Below are 22,301 nucleotides of genomic sequence, written 5' to 3'. Positions count from 1 at the left end.
ATGGATCCTGGGGAACTGAGCCTTGAACTGGAGTCCTTAGGCTTCACAAGCAAGCATTTAACCACTAAGCCATCTCTCCAGCCCAATGTCTCTCTCTTTTTTTAAAAAAAATCCTGGAGATTTTCCAGTGAAGCACAATAACTCATAGGCACAACGGAAAAATACCCATTTGTGCAACAAATTCTTGCTATTGGCACTTTTCTGGGCCATCATCTCAATTTTCAGACTGTGAAAATGTTTTCTCATGGTGTATTGTGACTTTCTCCACATCTCAGCTATCACTCCAAACAGCTAAGCTAGTTTAGACTTGAGGACACAGACCCTCAGCCAACCCACTGTGGTCCCACTCCATCTCAATTCACTTGATAAAAATAAGATTCTGTTACTACCGCAGGTGAGACACTTCAGTCAAATTTCATGGAGATTTCCATCTTAGTGGTTCTCCAAAGGCCAAGAAAAGAAGAGGCAGGAATTACAGACAGTGGTTAGACATGTGATTGAAGAGAAAGGTCATGAAGGGGTCATGTATGGAAAGCAGGAAGGCACATAATGGAAGTGGGCAGGGCAACAACCTTGAGATACACACACTTGGTTGCATAGAGAGATGCCCAGGGGCTGTGATGCTGGATAGTGTGTATCATGTCGGAGAAATACAACCGCTGCTCAGGGGCTGTGGCAGGCTGTAGCCTTTCCAGGGATGTCTGGGATGCATCCATTGACAAATTCAGAAACTTGAGGAACCAGAGGAGACCCTGGGGTGGAAGACGTGGCACACTTTTTCTGGTTCTTTCTCACACTATCTGTTTGATCTGTTTCCCCATCTGTCAGTTTCACCTGGTAGCCATCGCTCCAACCTTGCCTACCTGGCCAGTTCTTTTTCTGGACAAATGAGGAAGCAGATGACCTGTAATCGCTCACTGTTCAAAGCCTGGTCCCTGGGCCAGTGGCAGCAGCAACCCCTCCCCACCCCCAGAGCTTGTTAGAAGCGAGGAATATCAGGCTCTTCTCAAAGCCAACAGGAAGAGCCTCACTTACCTAGATTGTTTAAGCATAGATATGGCGGCTTTAAGAGGTCAGATATGGAGCAGCATCCTGTCATATAGATGTCATATAGATAAAGATGTCACCCCTTCCAAAGTATCATCAATTTTCCCAAGATCACATCAAGAAGCAACTGGTATGGGGAGGGAGGGAATTACCATGGGATATATTTTACAATCATGAAAAATGTTAATAAAAATTAAAAAAAAAAAAAAAAAAAGAAGCAACTGGTAGATCCCCAGTCCCAAGGTCTGTTACTGCTTGATGTGATCTTGGGAAAATTAGTGACACTTTGACACCATGATAGGATGTTGTCTATAAGTTGTCCAGAGTCTCAGAAAATACATGGAAATTTCAAGCCTCCAAGCTTTCCAGCCCTAGGTGAGGCATGTTTATAAACACCATACATCCTATCTTCAGCTCAAACCTGGAGATGGGTGAAAACAATTGACTTCTGCATTTTTTTCTTTTTTTTTTTTTTTTGAGGTGGGGCTCACTCGGGTTCAGGCTGACCTGGAATTCACTAGGGAGTCTCAGAGTGGCCTCAAATTCCTGGTGATCCTCCTACCTCTGCCTCCTGAGTGCAGGGATTAAAGGTGTGCGCCACCATGCCTGGCAACTTTTGCATTTTTTTGTTATCACTTCCATCCTATTCCAGACCAGCAGTCCAGCAGTATTTAGATTAAGTATTTGTATGAGATACTTGCATAAAGAAAGAGTTTTGGGCTGGAGAGAAAGCAAGGCTCTTGTCTGGGAAGCCCAAGGAGCCAGGTTCGACTCCCCAGAATTTGCATAAGCCAGATGCACAAGGTGGAGCATGCATCTGGAGTTTGTCTGTGGTGGCTAGAGGCCCTGGTGTGCCCATTTTTTTTCTCTCATAAATAAATAAAATTAAAATATTTCTAAAAAGTTTCTGGGGCTGGAGAGATGGCTTAGCGGTTAAGCGCTTGTCTGTGAAGCCTAAGGACCTTAGTTCGAGGCTTGGTTCCCCAGGACCCACGTTAGCCAGATGCACAAGGGGGTGCATACGTCTGGAGTTCATTTGCAGTGGCTGGACGCCCTGGCATGCTCATTCTCTCTCTCTCTCTCTCTCTCTCTCTCTCTGCCTGTTTCTGTGTCTGTTGCTCTCAAATAAATAAAAATAAATAAAATAAAATATATTTTTAAAAAAGTCTCATTCAGCTTGGGGTTGTTATTCAAACTTAAAGCATTTGTGTAAGCAACCAGTGGTCTTTGCACTGGGACTTCTGTAGGAGAGATGCGCAAAACTGAAGACCAAGTTATTAGGTCATTCCCCATAATGATCGTTTCCTCCAGAAATAAAGCAAGCCTCCTCTGAGAAAGGGTCTTTGTTAGAGGCTTCAGGCTCGGCATGGAGATAAATGACTGGCGCTCAGAGCAGTTCTCCAAGAAAAATACATTTAAGTACCTCAAATTCTGGGGCCAGCAAGCGTCAGCAGGACGTGTCTGAGTGACCGTTTAAAAAGGCAAAGTGAGGAAATATGTATGGAAAAGGGTGAGAAAGGAGCCACTTCATAAACCTTCTGGTTGTTCCAGTTTAGAAATAATTATTCTTAGACTATCCTCACACCAAGAGTACCATTAATCAGGAACAGAGAAGAAACTGTAAAGCAAAACAGGGACAAAGGAAGTCCAGGGATGGGATTGATGGGGTCTTATCACATTGAGACTTTAGTCTTTGACCTTCAAATTGTAGCAACTATGTTTAGTAAACTACCCGTCTTTCTTTCCTGCACATTTTCCACGTAAGGACACACACACACACACATACACACACACATGCATGCACACTCATGCACACACACACAAGTGTTCTTTCCAAGACTGAAAACCTTATATGCTTATTTGTGGTGTGTGTGTGCATGTGTGCGTGCATGAATGTGCACATACATGTGGGTGCATGCTTGTGAACATGTATATGTATGGAGGCCAGAAGTTGACATCAACTACCTTCCTTGGTTTTTCTCCAGCTATTAACTGAGGTGAGGGTCTTTCACTTGGACCCAGTACTCAACTTTCCAGCTAGCCTAGCTAGCCAGCTGCTCCAGGGAGCCCCTGTCTCTGCCTCTCAAGTGCTAGGATTACTGCAGGCTGCCACACCTCCCTGGCATTTCCGTAGGCACTGGGATGTGAACTCCAGACCTCTTGCTCGCTGGGTAAATGCATTATCCATTGAGCCATTTCCTCAGCACTAATGTATTTAATATATATTTTTTTTCTATAAAAAGGACACTAAATCATTACACAGAATGACCTCCAGAAAAAATAGGAAACCAATGCACCATGTGTACTTTTCCAGTGGATTCCGGCTCTACTGGAAATAATATCATCAATACAGCCATTCTGCAGACCTGGAAGGTGATCTTGTTTCCTTCCTGGCTGGCTTGAAGTCAAACATCTTTTCTTTTCTTTCTTTCTTTCTTTTTTTGGAAAAGGCTGCTTTTTTTTTTCTCTGAAATATTTCATGCAGATAATGGATAATGACCACTTCTCATTGCCTTTTCTCAAAAATGTCTAACTGCATTAGCCAACAGCAGACAAATGTTAACCTGCTTCTTTTGCTAAGTTCATGGTTGTGACCACTTCCCATTAAGAGAGAAAGAAAAAGAAAGAAGAGAGTCTACTGTTTCCTCAGAGAAGCTAAATTGGTGTTGTCAGGAAGGCGTCAGGCGCTTACATTTCAGGTGAAGAGTGTTTGCTGTCTCGAGTCGCGGAAGTCCAAGGGGAAAGACATCTCATGTCACCGAGCCAGGCCAGGCTGGGAAGGCTGTGTGGCCTCGGGGGTTATTCAGTTCTACCCAGCATGACTCAGCGTGGGACTGTCCCACCACCCACGACACATCCTTCACCAATAATCACCGTGGCTAGCTTACCAAAGAGGGTTCTTTTCTCCCCCATTCACTTGGAAATCAAGCTGCATGAATACCACAGGGGATCAGATAGAGGGACTGGGGAGAGCTTCTTGTTCACACTGCCACCATAGACTCTCGTTCCTTCATTAGTCACATGGCTGCTTAGCAATTTCTTAAACACCTTCCATGATGGGACACTCCCAGCGTCAAGGCTGCTACTTTCCTGCCTTCGATGTACTCATAGCTGGGGCCAAGGGGGCGGCTCCATCGGTCAAGCCCTGGACCTGAGGTGAGATCCCCAACACCTGTGTAAAATGCTGGGTGTGGTGGAGCATGCCTGTAATCCCAGTGCTGGGGAAATGGAGAAGGGAGCCCTGGGGCCTGATGGCTAGCTAATCTAGGCCAATGGGTGAGTTCCAGGTTTAAGGAATGAGACCATGTCTCAAAAATAAGTTTGAGGGCTGGAGAGATGGCTTAGCGGTTAAGCACTTGCCTGTGAAGCCTAAGGACCCCGGTTCGAGGCTCTATTCCCCAGGACCCACGTGAGCCAGATGCACAAGGGGTGCACGCGTCTGGAGTTCGTTTGCAGTGACTGGAAGCCCTGGCACCCATTCTCTCTCTCTCTCTCTGTCACTCTCAAATAAATAAATAATAATGAAAAAAAATTTAAACAAATAAATAAGGTTGAGAGTGATTGAGGAAAACACCAGATATCAACCTCTGGCCTGGTCTGATTTCTTTATGCACGTGACATCATTTGATCCCCACCACAGCTCTGTCTGTCATTTAACTTCCCTCTGTGCAGATGAGGGCGGTGGTCTACAGAGAACGTTGACTGCTTCTCCAGGCTCCCCTGGCTATGCTGGGACTTCTCAGCTGTGGGTCTCCAGGTCCTTCCATTTCCCTCATTCTCTACACTAACCCATTAACCTGAATTGTCTCCTTAGTTTATTTATTATCAGAAATCTAGGCTCTGTACCTGGTAACCGTCTCCACCACCTTGTTGCAGGTGCCACTGTCCCTTCTCTGGTAGATGTTGGCTTTCTTGCCTGGTGGCCATTCTTGTTCTCCTAATGGCCCATGTGCCTGCATGTCAGTGACAGTCTTGAGGGCTCTGTGTCACCTGCACACTGGCTTCCTTCTGGGATCAGTTTCCTCACTCTCTGGGCATCCCTGTCATGACCGCCTTGTTTCCATCTCGTTCCTACCTCTACCAAGTCCTCACAGCCGAGGAGTCAAAAGGCAAAAATTCTGCCTTGTCCAAACCCATCAACTCCCTTCTTATAGGCTGTTGACATTTTATTTCTTCTCCAAGTATGGTTCCTCCCTCCCTCCTTCCCTTCCTTTCTTCTCTCTCTCTCTTTTCCTTCTTTCCTTTTTTCCTTCCTTCTTTCCTACCTTTCTCTCTCTTTCTCCCTTTAAAAAATTTTTATTTTGAGACAAAGAGAAAGAGGATGGGAGAGAGAGAGAGAAGAGAGAAAGAGAGAGAGAGAGAGAATGAGAATGGGCACGCCAGGGCCTCCAGCCACTGTGAACAAATTCCAGATGCGTGCGCCCCCTTGTGCTCATGTGTGACATTGCATGCTTGTGTCACTGCACGTCTGGATTACATGGGACCTGGAGATTCAAACATGAGTTCTTAGGCTTCATAGGCAAGCACCTTAACTTCTAAGCCATCTCTCCAGCTCACTTTCTCCCTTTTCTGAAATAAGATCTCCACGTATCCCAGGCTGATCCAGAGCTCACTCTGTAGCCCATGCTGGCCTCAAAGTCGTGGTGATCCTTCTGCCTCAGCCTACTAAGTACTGAGACTATAAGCATGAGATCAACTGTTGATCAAGTCACAGAAAACCACAGGGTTTTCTCTTTCAGTTGGAAGCCCTTTTGGTTGGTTGTGGTGGCCACACAGGGGTCCAGATCCTAGTGTGCATATGAGCAGACATCAAGCACGGATTTGCTGAGACTCTAGAAGCCACAGCTCTAGAGTTTCTCACCGTCTGCTGCTTCTTGAACTTTTGGCAGTAAACAAATCAAGAACATAATTACTTAGAGAGATGGTTCATTGGTTAGGGAACTTGGCTGTGAAGCCTAAGGACCCAGTTTCAATTCCCAGGACCAATGTAAGCCAGATGCACAAGGTGGCACATACATCTGGAGTTTATTTGCAGTGGCTGGAGGCCCTGATGTGTCCATTCTCTCTCTCTCTCTCCCTCTCAAATAAATAAAGGAAAATATTTTAAAAAGAATGTGATTACCCCTGAGGAAGCATGTGGACATGTGTTCTTTAACCTCAAGAAACACATGATGATGTGTTGTCTTATCCCTCACCCCTAGAAACACATGGAGATGTTGTTCTCTTTCTCTACCCAGAACACATGGAGATGTGTTCTCTTACCTCCTCAGAAACACATAAAGATGTATATATTCTCTTATCCCTGCTTCCCCCCAAAGCATGTGGAGGTGTATCCCCTTACTCCCAGGAAACATGTGGAGATGCTTTTTCTTAGCTTGCATGTATACCTCCGGGTGAGAGGGCTTATGAGATCATTGTCTACCAGACAATGACTGAAGATATTTTTGGTTCTTACACATGGAGAAAGGGGTGTTACTGACATCTCTTGGGTAGAGGCCGAGGATTGGGAAACACCCGACCATGCCAATGACAGCACCCACATCGGAGAAGCATTCAGCCCACATGTGTATACTTGTGACTTGCTATGAGGTCAAAGTCAGAGAAAGCTTTGGAAGCTGAGGGCGAGGATAGCATTATCCTGGCTGCCTGTAGTCAGTGGAGCAGGCAGCTAAATGGAGGCATTCCACTTTCCAAGGAGAACCAGAGGAGAAAGCGTGGGTGCCCCTCCCCGTATAGAAAGTAGGTGGTCTGGTGCTCATTGGCTTGGGCCCAGATGCCTCCTCTGCCATGACCCACATTGTCTTCTTGCATAACCAGCAACCTCGGGGGCCTTAGCCCCACCGGCTAGTAATTGAAGAGGGTCACAGCACCTGCCTGGAGGGTTGCTGTGACAGGTAACTGGGGCAGCTGGAAAGAGCCCAGAGAGCCTGATAATAACAGAGCCTCGATATGTGTTCCCCAGCTGTGAAAAGCAATGTTATGGAAGGTATATTTCTCTAGAGCTTTACAATTTACTCTTTGAAGATTTGGATGAGAAAAAAAAACACATATCTGTTAGTCACCTAGTATTCTTCTGAATTGATTTACTTTGGATTCATTTAAATGTCATTATCAGATTGAGTACTTTTACAAGATAAGAAACAAATACACACAAAAAATTAGTGATGAAAGAGATTCACAACTCTGAGCAAATCCAGTAACTCTGCCAAGTAAATCCTGCTTGAGTTCAGTTTTTAATTAACTAGGTTAGCTTTTTAAATGAGTCAACCTACACAAAATAGCAAGTCTGATGTGGGTGCCACACTGGAGAGCTGGCTAAGACAATTCTTGGAAATAACCCAAATTCTAGGAGATAGAGAGGTCTTCAATCTCTGAATAATCTAATGGGACATTCTGGAGAGTTTTGTGACCCCTTGATTTCAGGTTAGGGTTAATTTAAGAATGGTCTTTTCAAGGTTTAACATCATTTCTCTGTCTTAACATCTACAGGAGATGGGTCGTGGGTCACTGGGTTGCCATTCTCTCTCGTAGCACAAACTTGGCTCTTCTCCAAGATAGGAAATGGAGGCATGGCACCACAGGTTGATGATTTAACACCCTCACTGGGGAACACTCTGCTGGAACATTCCTGTGATGGTTAACCTTTCTTGTCAACTTGACTGGATTTCGAATTACTACAGAACACACCTCAGGGTGTGCCTGTAAAGGTGTCTGAAGAAAGATAACTAAAGAGGAGCCAACCCCAAATATGGGTGGCTCCATTACATGGGCTGGGGACCTGAACTGCATAGGAAGGAGAAAGCGAGCTGAAGACTATTACTCATCACTTTCTGCTCCCAGCGTGTGGATGCAGCATGCCCTGTTGCCATCACTGCCCTAGTTTTGATGGACTGAACCCCTTCAAGCCATGAATCACAACAAACCCATCCTTTTTAAAGTTACTTTTACCACAACAATCAGACACCCACCATTTGGTATTCTTTCCTACTTTTTATCAAATACATGCTGTCCGACAGTCAACTCAACAGGAGTTAGAACTCTATGGAAACAAATCTCTAGGAAAGTTTGTAAAGGGTTTTCTAGATTAGATTAATTGAGGTGGGAAATCCATCCTAAATAATAAAAGAAAGAGGGCTGGAGAGATGGCTTCATGGTTAAGGTGCATGCCTGCAAAGCCTAAGGACCCAGGTTTGATTCTTCAGGTCCATGTAAGCCAGATACACATGGTGGTACATGCATCTGGAGTTTGTTTGCAGTAGCTAGAGGCCCTGGCATGCCCATTCTCTCTCTTTCTCTCCCTCTGTCTCAAATAAATAAATAAAAATAATATCTTAACAAAGAAGAACCAGAGATAAGTATCAACATTCAGTCACTCTGCTCTGTTTACTCCCTGCTGGTGTGACTATGTGACAGCAGCTTCCTGCTCCTTCCATGTTTCCCCACCACAATGGACTCCACCCTCTGGAAGTGTAAGCTGAAGTAAGCTCTTTCTTTTCTCAGCTTGCTTCCAGCCAGTTCATTTTGTCTCAGAAAGGAGAAAGTAACGGATACGCTTGCTCACCAACAGTGTCATGTCCTCACACTCTGCGTGACTCACTTCCTTGGTGTGCGTACACCTTCCATAGAAGTTCCTACATTGGAGACACATGAGATATTTCCAGACATGTTGTGTTAGTGAGCAGATCAGGGCAATGGGTATCTCCAATGCCTTCAGCACTGATCTTTGAGATGAGAACACTCAAAATCCTCTCTCAGCTATTTTGAAACGTCAATGCATCTTTCTTAAAGTTAACAAAGTCATGCTGCTGTGTAACTGAACGTCAAGAGCTGTTCTTCCCATCTAACTGCAGCATTACACTATTGACCAACTTCTCTGTATCCTGTTTTCCCCACTACTCTTCCCTCAGCTTCTGGTAACCACCATTCTACTTTCTGCTTCTGTGAGATCAGGATTTAGATTTCAGGGCTGAGTGAGATCACGGTGTGCCTGTCACATGTTACAGGCTCATACTGTTTTAAAGCTTAAGATCAACTTGGGACTGATGTCAGAATGACATTGTCAGGTCCAGTCTGTGTAAATCTGCTCTCCTGTGGGAACACTTAGAAAAAGCCAAGAGAACATTGGCTCCAGTTTCTGGGAGTTTGACAGAATGAGAATTCAGCATATCTGGGTTATTTCCCTGCCAGAACACTTGGTAACTATCTAATCATGTGTGAGAGCCACAGGGTGGGAGGTAACTTCCAGAGCCATTGCCTCCCCTCAGCAATGACTGACTGCTGCTCTCACAGCTCAAAACCCACAACCCTTGGTGAACACCAGTAATCCCACTAAGGACGGCCCACAGGAGAATGGGGTATGGAGGAGAGAAGTGATGGTACCAACAAATGATGCGTCTATGTAAAGATTCTGCTTAATGAAAAACAAAATAGTGGGGGAAGGAAACCACAACATGAGGGCTTTCTCTTTTCTTTCCCTTTTGTCCCTCTTCCCTCCGCATGACCCAGCTTGGCCAATCAGACTCTTGCTCTGTAGAATTTGAGCATGACTCTCTGCTTCACTTATTAAAGTGGATTCATCTGACAGTGGCGTCATGAAGAGACCATCTTTGTCTGCTTCTTCCTTAGTACTCACAGTGGACTGGCTCCTCCCCTTCCCGTGAAGGACTCCTTACTCTTTCCAGTAAATTCCTAAAGTTCACTGAAGATACTATTTTTAAAAAAAAATTTTTTTGTTACTTTTATTTACTTGAGAGTGACAGACAGAGTGAGAAAGAGGCAGAGAGAGAGAGAGAGAGAGAGAGAGAGAGAGAGAGAGAGAGAGGGAATGGGCACGCCAGGGCTTCAGCCCTGCAAACGAACTCCAGATGCTTATGCCCCCTTGTGCATGAAGATACTATTTTTGTTGTTGTTTGTTACCAAAGACCCACTGTCTAACAGATGGCATTCAAAACTACTTTGAAAGGCTGGAGAGATTGCTCAGTTGGTAAAGTACTTGCTTCATGGGCAAGAGGACCTGGATTCAATACCTAGAACCCACCTACAAATACTAGGCATGACGGTGAGCTTGTCACCCCAGTGCTGGGAGGCAGAGACAGGGGTTCCGCTGCTTGCTGGCTAGTTCGTCTAACCTAAGTGGTGGGCTTCAAGGCAATGAGAGGTCCTGTCTCGAAAGAGGTATCAGTACTTCCCGAGGACTGACACCCATGCTTGTCTTCTGGCCTCCACATGCACCTGCACACACGCGCGTGAGCACCTCCTGTTCACATAAGCATGCACACAAATGTGCACACACACATGTAGACTAGAGAAAACCCACTTTGAATACAGAACTGAATCTACATGATTGCAAAGGAAATTGCTTCTGAGCCTGGCAGACATCCAGTGGAAGGGAGAGATGTTAGTGGGTCCATAGAACAAAACTAATTAAATAAATTAATAGTAAGTAAATAAAAGCTGAACCCAAGAAATGCTAATGACAGGATGCTATTTTTGGAAACCAAAATCTTCCTTCCAAAGTGCCCTGCCCCTCTACATACATCTCCCATAGAGCCTGGACCACGCATGCCTTGAAAATGCTTTTTAGAGACACATCAGCCCCCAGTGAATTCACTGTACCCGTGTAGTGCATGTTAGCTGTGATCATAGTCTATTGTGTCAATAATCTGCATATTTAAGAGTCCCTACATGCTCATTGAGACGATGGATGGGGCTGGTACAGTCTACTGGGTCAAAAATCTGTTTTAAATAGTCTATATACACAGTCGGTTGAGTAAATAACAGCGTTTTCCAAAAGCCCCTAAATATATAATAACACGATAAATCGCACCAGCCCCTGAAGTTGCAGCCTCACCACCGCTGATCAGGAAAATGATGCATGCTTTAACAAGCCACTTACAAATGATCTCATCCCTCCCAGATGTGGGGCAGCGGCCTTCCTCCGCCCCGTATTTCATAGGTGGAGCAAAGAACTCTCTCCCAGCCACGAAGGCCGATGTGTCTGCCCAGTATTAGCCTGTTCAAACCCGCTGAGGTGGTGTTCATTGTCCAGGGCTGGGAGCAAAGACCAGAGGACGACGCGCTGCTCATCTTGGTTTGGAACTTTCTGCTACTGTTCAGCCAACTCAGAGAGTTGGGCTGGGCTTCTGAGTCACAAGAGCCATTCTATTGAAATCAATCGGGAGCATTGATTCTGAGACTTCCATATGACCCCGCTTTGCTCTGAAGATGGCGTCTTCTACGGTACTTCATTAGAACCCCGTGTGCTTGCAAAGCGTGTCAGTGTGGACATTTAATGAATGTGCTGCACATGTTGTTTACCGCAGCCTCGTGACACTCCAATGGTGGGCATGGCATCCTTAGTTCTGGTTTCAAAGACGAGGGATCTTAAACTTCTAGAAGTGTGGTGGTTAGACTCAGGTGTCCCCCATCCACTTAGATATTCTGGATGTGAGGTTCCCCAGCTGACGGCAATCGGAAATTAAAGCCTCCTGGAGGTGGTGTATTGTTGGGGCGGGCTTATGGGTGTTAAACCCAGCTCCCCCTTGCTAGTGTTTGGCACACTCTTCTGTCCCTGTTGTCCACCTGATATTGGCCAGGGGGTGATGTCCACTCTCTGCTCATGCTATCATTTTTCCTGCCATCATGGAGCTTCCCCTCAAGTCTGGAAGCCAAAATAAGCCTCTATTTCTTCCCCCCACAAGCTGCTCTCGGTTGGATGGTTTCTGTCAGCAACGTGAACCTGACTGTGAGAAGAAGTGAAACAACTCCCTCACAGCCCCAGAGCCTGGTAGATGCAGCTCTGAAGTGAGTTTATCATACCCCAGAGCTTCTGCCCTCTTGGCTTTGGGCTGCATGTTCCAGCCCCCCTCATGCCAGCGTGCTTATCCTCTGCCATGCCTGCTCGGTACTGACGTGTACTCTGAGGGGTGTGTGTGTGTGTGTGTGTGTGTGTGTGTGTGTGTGTGCACGCACTTCTGTTGCCATGCATGCAACGTATGTTCGGAGCCAAAGTTTGCATTAAAATTACAGCGAGGAGGATATGGCGATAGGAGAGAGTGCTTTAAAAAGTAAGTGGCTCAAGGGCTGGGGAGATGGTTAAGTGGGTAAAGCACTTGCCACACAAGCACATGGACCTGAGTTCAAACCCCAGCAGCCACATGCCATGGTGCAGTCCCTGTGGTCCTGGAGCAGGGATCCAGAGACAGGGAATCCTGGGACTCACTGGCTGGCTGTTCTAGCTGGATTGGTGAGCTCTAAGTCCAGCAAGAGACTCTGTCTCAAAGAATAAACAATTGAGAAAGACACTTGATGTTGACCTCTACACACACTTCACACACACACACACACACACACACTCACTCACACATATGCATGCATACTACCCAGACAAACACATGCAAGAAAGTTAGCCACTACGGTATTCATCCAGAGCATAACAAAGCAACAATAAAAGGATAAAAATACGAGTTCAGTTAAAAACACCTGATCAACTCATAATACAATGATACCAACTTGACTGTGTTCACTGAGTACAAAACTAATTAATAAAAAATAATAAGGCATAAAAAGATGATTGCTAAGAGACATTGCCATGTCAATAAAGGAGTGATGGGATAGCATGAAAGGAGTTTAATTGGAAAGATGATGGAGTTCCAGACAGACCAGCGTTTAAAAAGAGCCAACGTGACCTAAGACCCCCGAGGCTCAGTGGTCAGCTCGTGCAGTGAAGGGTCAGGGCTGCACTGGCTCTTTACCCACCGCGGAGTCTCTGTTTGGCTGCTGCCCGTGTTGCTAAACAATCATGTGGTGGGGGAAAAATGCATGTGAATCAATGTGACGTGCTCATTATATTCATATGACTGACCGATTTACCGATCGGGAGTGAACGCGTCGGCTTCCCATGCTCGAGCTGTAATAGAACAGCCTTTATTTTTTCTTTCATCCATAAGGGCCTTTCATGTTCAACTAACCCAGTTGCTCAAATCCTGGGCATCTCACCAATGCAATCTTAAGTTTGAATTAATTACTCAAGCAAACCGGCTTAAGGAGTGTAGATCTAAATAGCTTCTAGATGACAGAACTCGTATCTTGTGAAATCTTTCTTGCTAGTGGAGCACATGAGAGAAAGGCTTCCTTTTAGTTTTTTTACACACCCATTGTTATCCTAGCATAATGGAGAGCAGTAGACATTTGGTCTGGAAATATTCTCCCTGAGATAGGTGAATGTATATATATATATACATATATATATATATACATATATATATATAATATATAAAGGCTTTTAAATACATAGTAATATTTATATATAGGTGTATATTATTTATACTATATATACCTATATATATGCCTATACATATACCTATATATACATACACACATATATATGTGTATGTATATATATGTATATATATGTACACATTTCACTTGGTAGCCCAAGCTGACCTCAAATTTCAAACTCGCCATCCTTTTGCCTCAAGCCTCCCAGGTCTTCGCATTAAAGGTGTGCACTCCATACCTGGTTTACCTCCATTTTAGAGTGAAGAGGTTGAGGCTAACAGAAGACTACGCCTCTCTGGAAATGTCCTCATAGACACACCCAGAAATATGTCTCCTGGATGATTCCAAATCCAGCGTAACAAAGAGTAACCATTGTAGTCATCAATGTCCAATTTTTGTTTGAGATGCACATATATCATACATGTTTTGCTTTGTGTTTATGAGGTAGGGAAAGTCTCACTCTAGCCTATGCTGACTTGGAATTCACTATGTAGTCCCAGGCTGGCCTCAAATTCACGATGATCCTCCTACCTCTGCCTTCCAAGTGCTGGGATTAAAGGTGTGTGCCACCATGCCTGACTTAATGTGTAATTTTTTTTTACATCTTAAATGTTTATTTATTTATTTGAGAGAGAGGCAAAGAGAGAGAGAGAGAGAGAGAATGAGCATGTCAGAGCCTTTAACCACTTCAAACGAACTCCAGATTCATGTGCCACCTTGTGCATCTGGCTTACATGGGTCCTGGGGAATCGAACCTGGGTCCTTTGGTTTTGTAGGCAAGCGCCTTCACCACTAAGCCATCTCTCCAGCCCTCAATGTGTAATTTTTGACTGCCATTTAGAACCCATCAAAGAAGGGACTTGGTGTAGTGGGCATAGCTGTGATATTGGGATTTTTTTAAAAAATGCATAGAGCATAGTACACACATTACAAACATCATTTCACTGATTCTAGTACTGTTCTTTTACATTTTACCATCTCAGAAATTAAGGTGAGTCTTACAATTAATGCTACCCTAAAATGGCTGCCAGGGGGCAGTTGGGAGCTATGGCAGGGACGCCTTAATCAGTTATTTTGCTTATCTTTTTCATTTTATATAAACACAGAGTGTTGCATTGTGAAGATCTTTTAAGATAAAGGTCTAAGAGTCAGTATGCATAAAATAGAAATTCTCAGTGATAACAGGGGCAACCATTTGTCGTGGTTTCATGATAAGCATCCTTTGTTCTTCAAGGGGTGAAATGGAAGCGCTGGATGGGCCCTTAGAGAAGACAAAATGCAGCCACTCTAGAATGGATGGATGAGGCGAAGACACTGGCACAGAGGCAGTGCCCAGCCTGTGACTGTGCTACGGCGACGGCGCTTATGCGAAGAATCTGGCTCACTTCATATTTGAGGGAACACTAACATCGTTGCTTAATCCCACAGACCCTCCACACAGTAAACCTTTCTGTGTCTCCCCTGAAAAACGAACCATGAGCAGTAAGCAGGCATGTGTCTGCCACATCTCTGGGTAGAGGGTGGTATGGATTGAGGAGGGAAGGGAAAGACGCTATCTGCCACAGCTCTTCTCTTTTACGGGCCGGGGGATTTTGTTTGTTTTGGTATGTAGCCCAGGCTGGCTTGGAACTCGCTACGTAGCCCAGGCTGGACTCACACTCACAGCAGTTTGCCTGCCGGCCTCAGCCTCCCCTGCACCTTTGGGCTTCAGCCACCACTTCCAGCTTGATGACTTCTTTCTTTAAACGTTTTCTTTGACAATTTTCATACATACGTGTATTTTGATCACAATTCCATCTCATTACCTTCTCTTGTCCTTCTTCTCAGTCCCCCCACCTTCTACTGAACCCCTTCTTCTTCCAAACTCGGCCCTCTCTACTTTGGCTTTTACACTTTTTCCTTTTCAATTTTGCCTCCTCCTCCATCTATGATGGGCTGTTGATAGGCCCAGTACTGTGCAGGTAATGACAGTCACCATGAGGTGAGCAATGCGATGGCCGTTCCGTGCCCAGAGGACGGGGTTCCACAGCACCCCTGCCCATCCTCTGCCTCTTATTCTTTCTACTCTTCCTTCCACAGTATTCCTTGAGCCTTGGAGGGCATGAAAGAGGTGTTGATGACTTAAAAGACTCTGAAAGGAGATGTCCCCCCGCCCCCAACACACAAAGAACAGGTATCAAACCTTGATAATGTCATGACCACTAACCCAGGGCCCTTGCTCCCACCTATTGTGTTTTGTAGCTGGCCTCTTTGGGAACTCCACTGCACACTGTTCCCAAAACTCAGACCCTTTTCAAGGCCTGCATGTAAGTGGCCTCCAGGGCCATGTCTCGATGTGACTGACCGCCTCAGTGCAATAGTGTTGGCTTTGCAGACAGCCCTGAAGAATGGCTCTCCAATGACCCAGTCTCTGCCTTGCCAGCCTGAGTCAAATCACCTTCCTGGAGAGGCTTTCCGCAGGCGCCCGGATTGACGCCCACACCGAGCTAGTTATAAAGACATCCGGTGATTTGTATATGCAGGATGTCACGGATCCCTCCTGTCACCGTGTGAATGATGTCCCCTCAACTGTTTATTCTGTTTTAGCCAAACATAAATAGACTGCAGTCATGTCTGGGGCTGAAGGCTCTTGCAGAAAACAAGGTTCTTCAACACCAGAACTACTGACAGTGGAAACAAAAATGATGTCGCCGCTCCTCTGACAAGCAAGCGCCCTGTTTCCCACATGGAAGAGTGAAGCAGAGGAACGGGCTGGCGCTCTGTGCTCAGAGGCATGTGTGCTCATGGGACTTATTTTTATCTTATTTTATTTATTTATTTATTTTGTTTTTTGAGGTAGGGTATCTCTGCAGTCCAGCTGACCTGGAATTCACTGTGTAGTCTCAGGGTGGCCTTGAACCCATGGCGATCCACCTACCTCTGCCTCCCAAGTGCTGGGATTAAAGGCGTGCACCACCATGCCTGACTGATCATGGCCTTTAAAAACCAATTTGTATTTTAGAAAATATTTTTTTAAATTTCAGATATATAGAGAGAGACAGAGAGAGAGAGAATGAATGGGTGCACTGGGGCTTCTAGTAGCTTTGAATGAACTTCAGATTCGTGTGCCGATTTGTGCATCTGGCTTTCTGTGGGGACTAGGGAATTGAACCGGGGTCATTAGGCTCTGCAAGGAAGTGCCTTAACCACTGAGCCGTCTGTCTAGCCCCAGAAGTGTGGATTTCTCCATCATCCAGTTATCTCTGTGATGGTCCCTTGGATGTGGGATCTGCCTGTGGTTAATGTCAACATAACACTCATCCATGCACAGGCGTATGGATAACGTCGAGGGGACAACGGTCACTGCTGGGGTGGAGGCTGGGATGGAGGACCAGGAGGAGAGAGTGGGGCTTCGGTTGTCTTTCTCGTTGGCTCTGTTCTATAGGTCTCACTCCCGTATTTTCTGTCTGAATTGCCAGGTAGGGGAGAGAAAACTGCTCCCAACGAGACAGGTGGGAGTGAGATGTCTCTAGGCCTCTAATTAAATAATAGTACACTCACCTCATGCTGTGTGCTTGGCATTAGGCTCTAGACCCAAGGCTTAGGTGCTCCGGCCCTATGGAGACTGGAACTTTGCAGATGGGGGGAAGGGGCCCGGTGTTAAATTAATTAAGTATCATTACACTGTGGGAATCAGGTATTTGGCACATCATCTGTTTTAGGAAGAGTTCTAATGGAGGTCAGTTACACAAACACTGCGCCGTGTTTGCTGGTTACAGATACAAACGTCAAGGAATTTTGCTGGGATTTCTGTCAGAAAATCCAGGGCAAAGGTGAGTGACTGGGTCACCCATACGTCTGCATGCTGAGGCCCCGGGAGGAAAATTGATTGACGTCACTTCGGGGATTGTTCATTGTGGTTTACTGAGCGTCCATAGACAAGAGAGGCTTCATAGCCCAGTGCCTCTGCCCTCCCGCCACCTCAGGGTCAAGCCCTTTCTGCTAGTTCCTGAAGATTTCTTTGCTCAATAAACTGCTGTTCTGTTTCTCGTTTCTAGAGGATTCTGAAATGCAAAGATGGAAATTGTGCCCGGACAAAATCTGTGCGAAGCTTAGACCAATCTAGAAATGACGCTGCCAGGGGTTCATCTTACGCTCCCCCTGTGACCATGGGGGCTCAGTGCCTGTGTATCAGAAGGAGGCTTGGTTCTCACCCAGGAGAGAAGGGAACAGCTGTGTGCCCTGCCCTGCTCTTGAGGACATGCGGCAGTATCTGGAGATCCCAGCATCACTGGGGAAAGGTGACCAGGACCTGTTTCTAGATGCCCTGCCCTACACAGAGTGGCTCCCTGAAGCACAGGTGTTCAGGGTCCATCATGTCATTTATGTGGAGGGTTCCAGATGTTGGACAAGTAATAAACCTCAACACAGAGCAAGCATTCTCTACTTGGCTGGAAAACGCAGCTAAATAGGAGCCCTGTTCCTGAATACTATGAGGATCAATGCAAACGGTCAGCACCAGAGACGGAGCATTTGAAATGATTTGCTCTCGTCCACGGTGCCCTTTTGTGCCCTGGATGGAGGGTCTTGTGGGGTGCAGTTCTGGAAACACAGAATTTCGGGGGCACTTCACAAAACCAGACTCTCCTTTCTGCTTGTGTGTGTATGAGATAGAGAAAGAGAGAGAGACAGAGAGAGAGAGAGAGAGAGAGAGAGAGAAGAGAGGGAAAGGGCAAGATAGAAGGGGAGAAAGACTGCAGCAGAGATGGGCAAATCACTGGGACTCTCTGGTCAGCCAATCTGAAACATTGAATTGAACTGAAAACAGCAGCTCCAGGTTCAGAAAGACCGTGGCTGAAGGAACCACATGGACGAGTTCGTTCTGAAGAAGATCACCGCATGTTACTTCTCTGGCCTCCTTGGTGGTCCCTGGGGGTGCTGAGAACTGGGCTTAGAACCACATGCATGCGTAGGTGCATGTATCTGCACATATGCGTGTATACGCCACATACACCATACACACATACCACACACACAGGCACACATCCTCCCCCCAAATCTAAAGCAATGAGTGATTCATCTGGATTAAAAACATGTGTCGTTATGATTAACGAGCAGCTTTCTGGGTGCCTGTGACCATTTGAAATGGACTTTTAAAAATAAAATGTCTGGCCCGGCATGGTGATACACACCTTTAATCCCAGCACTTGAGAGGCAGAAGTAGGAGGATTGCCATGAGTTCGAGGCCACCCTGAGACTAGTGAATTCCAGGTCAGCCTGGGCTAGAGTGAGACCCTACCTCGAAAAACCAACATATATATATATATATATATATATATATATATATATATATATATATATCATGGTGAAGATTTGTAACCTTAGTTTGTTAAAAGAAAAGGAAAGAAGGAAAGAAAAAAAAAAACCTGATAAAATCCTGTACCAGCCTCGCTCCCTTTGAAGTCGCTGCTGATGCAGCTCGGAACAGATCCATTCACGTTCAACTAACATCAGACAAATGTTTACTGTATCACAGGAAGCCACAAAAGCAAGGATTTCATCAATATTTCACAACAGCCTCGGGGAAACTGTAGATTGCAATGCTGTAGGGCAGCTAATGGAGTTACACACAAGGGTTTTGTACATTTAAAATAAGCAGCTCCTGAAAAAAATTACCCTTCAGTTTGATAGAAACTGTATAAAACTGTAGATAGGAAACAATTAAATGGCTCCCCCCATTTATCCATGTTGCTCTGATAGGTCATTTAATAACAGGTATTACTCTGAGCCCGTGCTTCTCTCCCCCTCCCCCAGGAAGGCAATAATAAAGATTAACATTTATGAAAAGAAACATAAAATATAGCACAGCCAAATGAATAATTAAAGACAGTTTTGAAGAACGTTTGCCATTGTGCGCCCATGAAGCCTTTTCCACAGTCACAAAATATGTTTATATAAAATATAATTATCAACAGACAGAGGCTGCAAGGGAGACCCACTGACCCTTGTTTGTTTTGATGTGAAAATAGAACTTTGAAGTCTTCTAGGAATGCGCGGGCCGCCTCGGCTCTCATACATACATTATTATCTGGCGTGCCAAACACCTGGCTTTCTCTTTGGGAAGGTTTGCAGGACGCCTGGAGCTTGTGAACTGCTCTTCGGTAAACTAGTGTGAGATCAGCAGTTTCTTCTCCCAAACTCCTTTGTTGGAGTAAAAAGTTCTGCACATGGAAGCAAATTTCTTTTTCTAAAAGCTGATACATCTCTGAGCCCCAAACTCACCTGAATTTCCTAACCTTTGAGCTGTAACTCTCTAAACAACTCCTTTCACATTTTTAAAAAAGTTTTAATTAATTAATTAATTGAGAGAGACAGAGAGAGAAGCAGACAGAGAGTGAAAAAAATGGGTGCACCAGGACTTCCAGCTGCTGCAAACAACCCATGCGTCACCTTGTGCATCTGGCGTACGTCGGTGCTGGGGAATCACACCTGGGTCCTTAGGCTTCCCAGGCAAACGCCTTACCTGCTGAGTCATCTCTCCAGCCCTTACTTTTAATTATTTTACATGTATGGTTGTTAGGCATGTTTACATGTGTATGTGTGGGTGCATGTGTGTGTACGCTTGTGTCTTGGCCAGAGGGCAATCTCAGGTAGAACCTTTGAGAATTCCATCCCTCTCTTTTGAGGCAGGACCTTTCGTTGGCCCAGCGCTCACAGATCTGGCTAAACTAGTTGGCTGCCGAATCTCGGGGGTGGGGGTCCTTTGTTTCTGCCTCCCCAGCACTGGGGTGACAGGCCCACTCCACCCCACCGCCCATGTGTTTTCTGTGGGTTCTGGGGATCAAGTTCAGGTCCTTGTGCTTGCAAGGCCAGCACTTTACTGACTGAGCCATCTTCCAGACCCTCTTCTGTTTATTTTCCCCTGAGAAGGGGTGTTCAGACACTTGGCTAGCTAGGCCTCAGCGGGGCAGCTTGCACCTCCCACATCCCATAGGGCTGTGTGGGAAGCTTCGCTGTGCGGGCCTGGCTGAGGCGAGGATGCAGGGGTGCTGCGGGCTAGTGGGTAGAGGTCACGGGGGTGCTGAGTGAGTTTCTGGGCACAGGGAGACCCAGCAACCAAGAATCCCAGGCCCCAGTGTCAGCACTGCTGAGGTTTAGAAATTCCTGTTCTTTTTTTTTTTAATGGTCAAAACATTTTATTCTTTTTTAATAAAGTTAAACAATAAAACAAAAATTCACAAGCTGCCTCCCTGACCACCCCCCGGCTCCCTCCCATCCCCATCTTGGGTGCTGGCTCCCTCTCCTTCACCCCACTCACACAGACACAGGGCACCCAACTGAGAAAACGAAACTGCTCTAAGTACCGCAGAGACATGACGGAGGGGGTGAACTGTGTCCGCATTCAAGGTTAAACTGAGCGAGTCTGCATTTTCTGGGTTCTGAGTGATTGTCCTGCATTAGCCAAACTGAAAAAAGAAATTTCCTGGACCTGATGCTTCAAAACTGAAGCCCCCAGGACCACCGAAGAATGCCTTGAAGATATTGTTTGCATCAAAATCACCCATATTCATGCCCTCTTCATCCAGGTCCTGTTCGCTGTCAGAGCGAGTCTTTTTCTTGGGATCAGAAAGGATAGTAAAGGCCTCTCCTGCTTTCTTGAACTTCTTCTCCTCCTCTTCCTGACTCTGCACTGGCTCCACTGGGCCGGTCTGGGTGGTGCATGAAGGCCCGTTTCCAGTACGCTTTCTTGATCTCGTCCTCAGAGGCATTTCTGTCCACTCCGGGGATCTTGTAGCAGTCCTTCCTCTTCCTCTTCCTCAGCCCTAGCCGTGCATTTTTTAGGAGCTGTTTGTGTTCTTTTGTTTTCTCCATCTGATACACTTTCTCATAGTCACGCCCTGCTTCTTCATACTGCTCTGTGTCCATGTAACACTGAGCTCTTCTCAAGTAGGCTTTTATGTAAGTGTCATCAAGCTTCACCGCATGTGTGCAGTCTTCTATTGCATCGTCTAGTTTCCTAAGCTTGGAATTAACCGTACCCCGATTACAGTAGAGTTTAGTATTTGTTTTTATATTGTTGGGGTCTATTCCCAGGGCTTCTGTGTACAGTTCATATGCTAGCTTGCAATTGCCTTCCTTAAATTTATTTCCATCTTCTCTCTTTGCTTTAAGGGCTTTGGCATTTCTGCAAACAACACAGGCCTTCTCATGGTCAGGAGCCATCCTGAGAGCCTGCACAAAAAGCTGAACCGCCTTCTCAATACAATCTTCATAGTAAAGGCAGAGACCGCGTCCATACAGAGCGTCGGCATTGGTGGAATCCATTCGTAAAATGTCACTGGCCACAGACTGTGCTTCTGGATATTGACCCAGCATTGCTAAACACTCTGCTTTGAGGATTTTGAAGCAATGGCAGGCAGGGGCAAATTCTAGGGTACGGTCCATGCAGAAAACAACCTTCCAAAAATCTCGCTTCTCAAAGTCAGTTTCTGCTATCTTCTCACATTCCATGACTGCATTAGCATCCTTGAGCTGTTGTGCCTGGGCGTTTTTGTGACCCAGCTCTAGGGCTCTCTGGAAACTGCGACATGCTGCCATGGCATTCCCTAGTGAGAGGTGGCACTTGCCTTCTTGAAGATGTCCCCGGACAAAACTGTCATCCAATCTCACTGATTGCTGTGCATCTCCAAGAGCTTCACGGAACCCTCTAAGCATCATTAATGTGGCTGCTCCATTACCACAATAACTAGCATTTTTAGGACACATATCTATGGCTTTTGTGTAATAGTTATAAGCATCATTGTTGTCTTTCTTGGCATAGTATACATTCCCTTGTTCCTTGAAGGACTCTGCTTCCCTCTTGGTTCCTTCGTCCTCCAGCAGTTCTGGCTCGGTCGCCACCATTACCCCTTTGCACTCCATGGCTGCCACCGTCTTACCGCCGGGACCAGAGCAGAAATTCCTGTTCTAAAGCAGCTGTTGGAACACCTGAGCCT

The 22,301-nt window shown here is 45.8% G+C and overlaps 2 protein-coding genes across 6 annotated transcripts in view; both read right to left on the bottom strand.

Moving 5' to 3' along the window:
* Tshz2 (teashirt zinc finger homeobox 2) overlaps window positions 1–22,301 on the bottom strand; it is a 514,993-nt gene that overhangs the window by 222,186 nt on the left and 270,506 nt on the right. The gene's annotated exons all lie outside the window — the stretch shown is intronic.
* On the bottom strand, window positions 20,727–22,227 carry LOC101597526 (dnaJ homolog subfamily C member 7-like). Its single transcript, XM_045156267.1, is given in 2 exon segments — window positions 20,727–20,988; window positions 20,990–22,227. Coding segments are annotated over 2 exon segments (1,464 nt in total). The 3' UTR covers window positions 20,727–20,762.

This window comes from Jaculus jaculus, chromosome 8 (assembly GCF_020740685.1).
Source record: "Jaculus jaculus isolate mJacJac1 chromosome 8, mJacJac1.mat.Y.cur, whole genome shotgun sequence".
Taxonomy (NCBI): Eukaryota; Metazoa; Chordata; class Mammalia; order Rodentia; family Dipodidae; genus Jaculus; species Jaculus jaculus.
The sequence above is the reverse complement of the archived record's forward strand: the minus strand, read 5'-3'. Positions and strand labels throughout refer to the sequence as shown.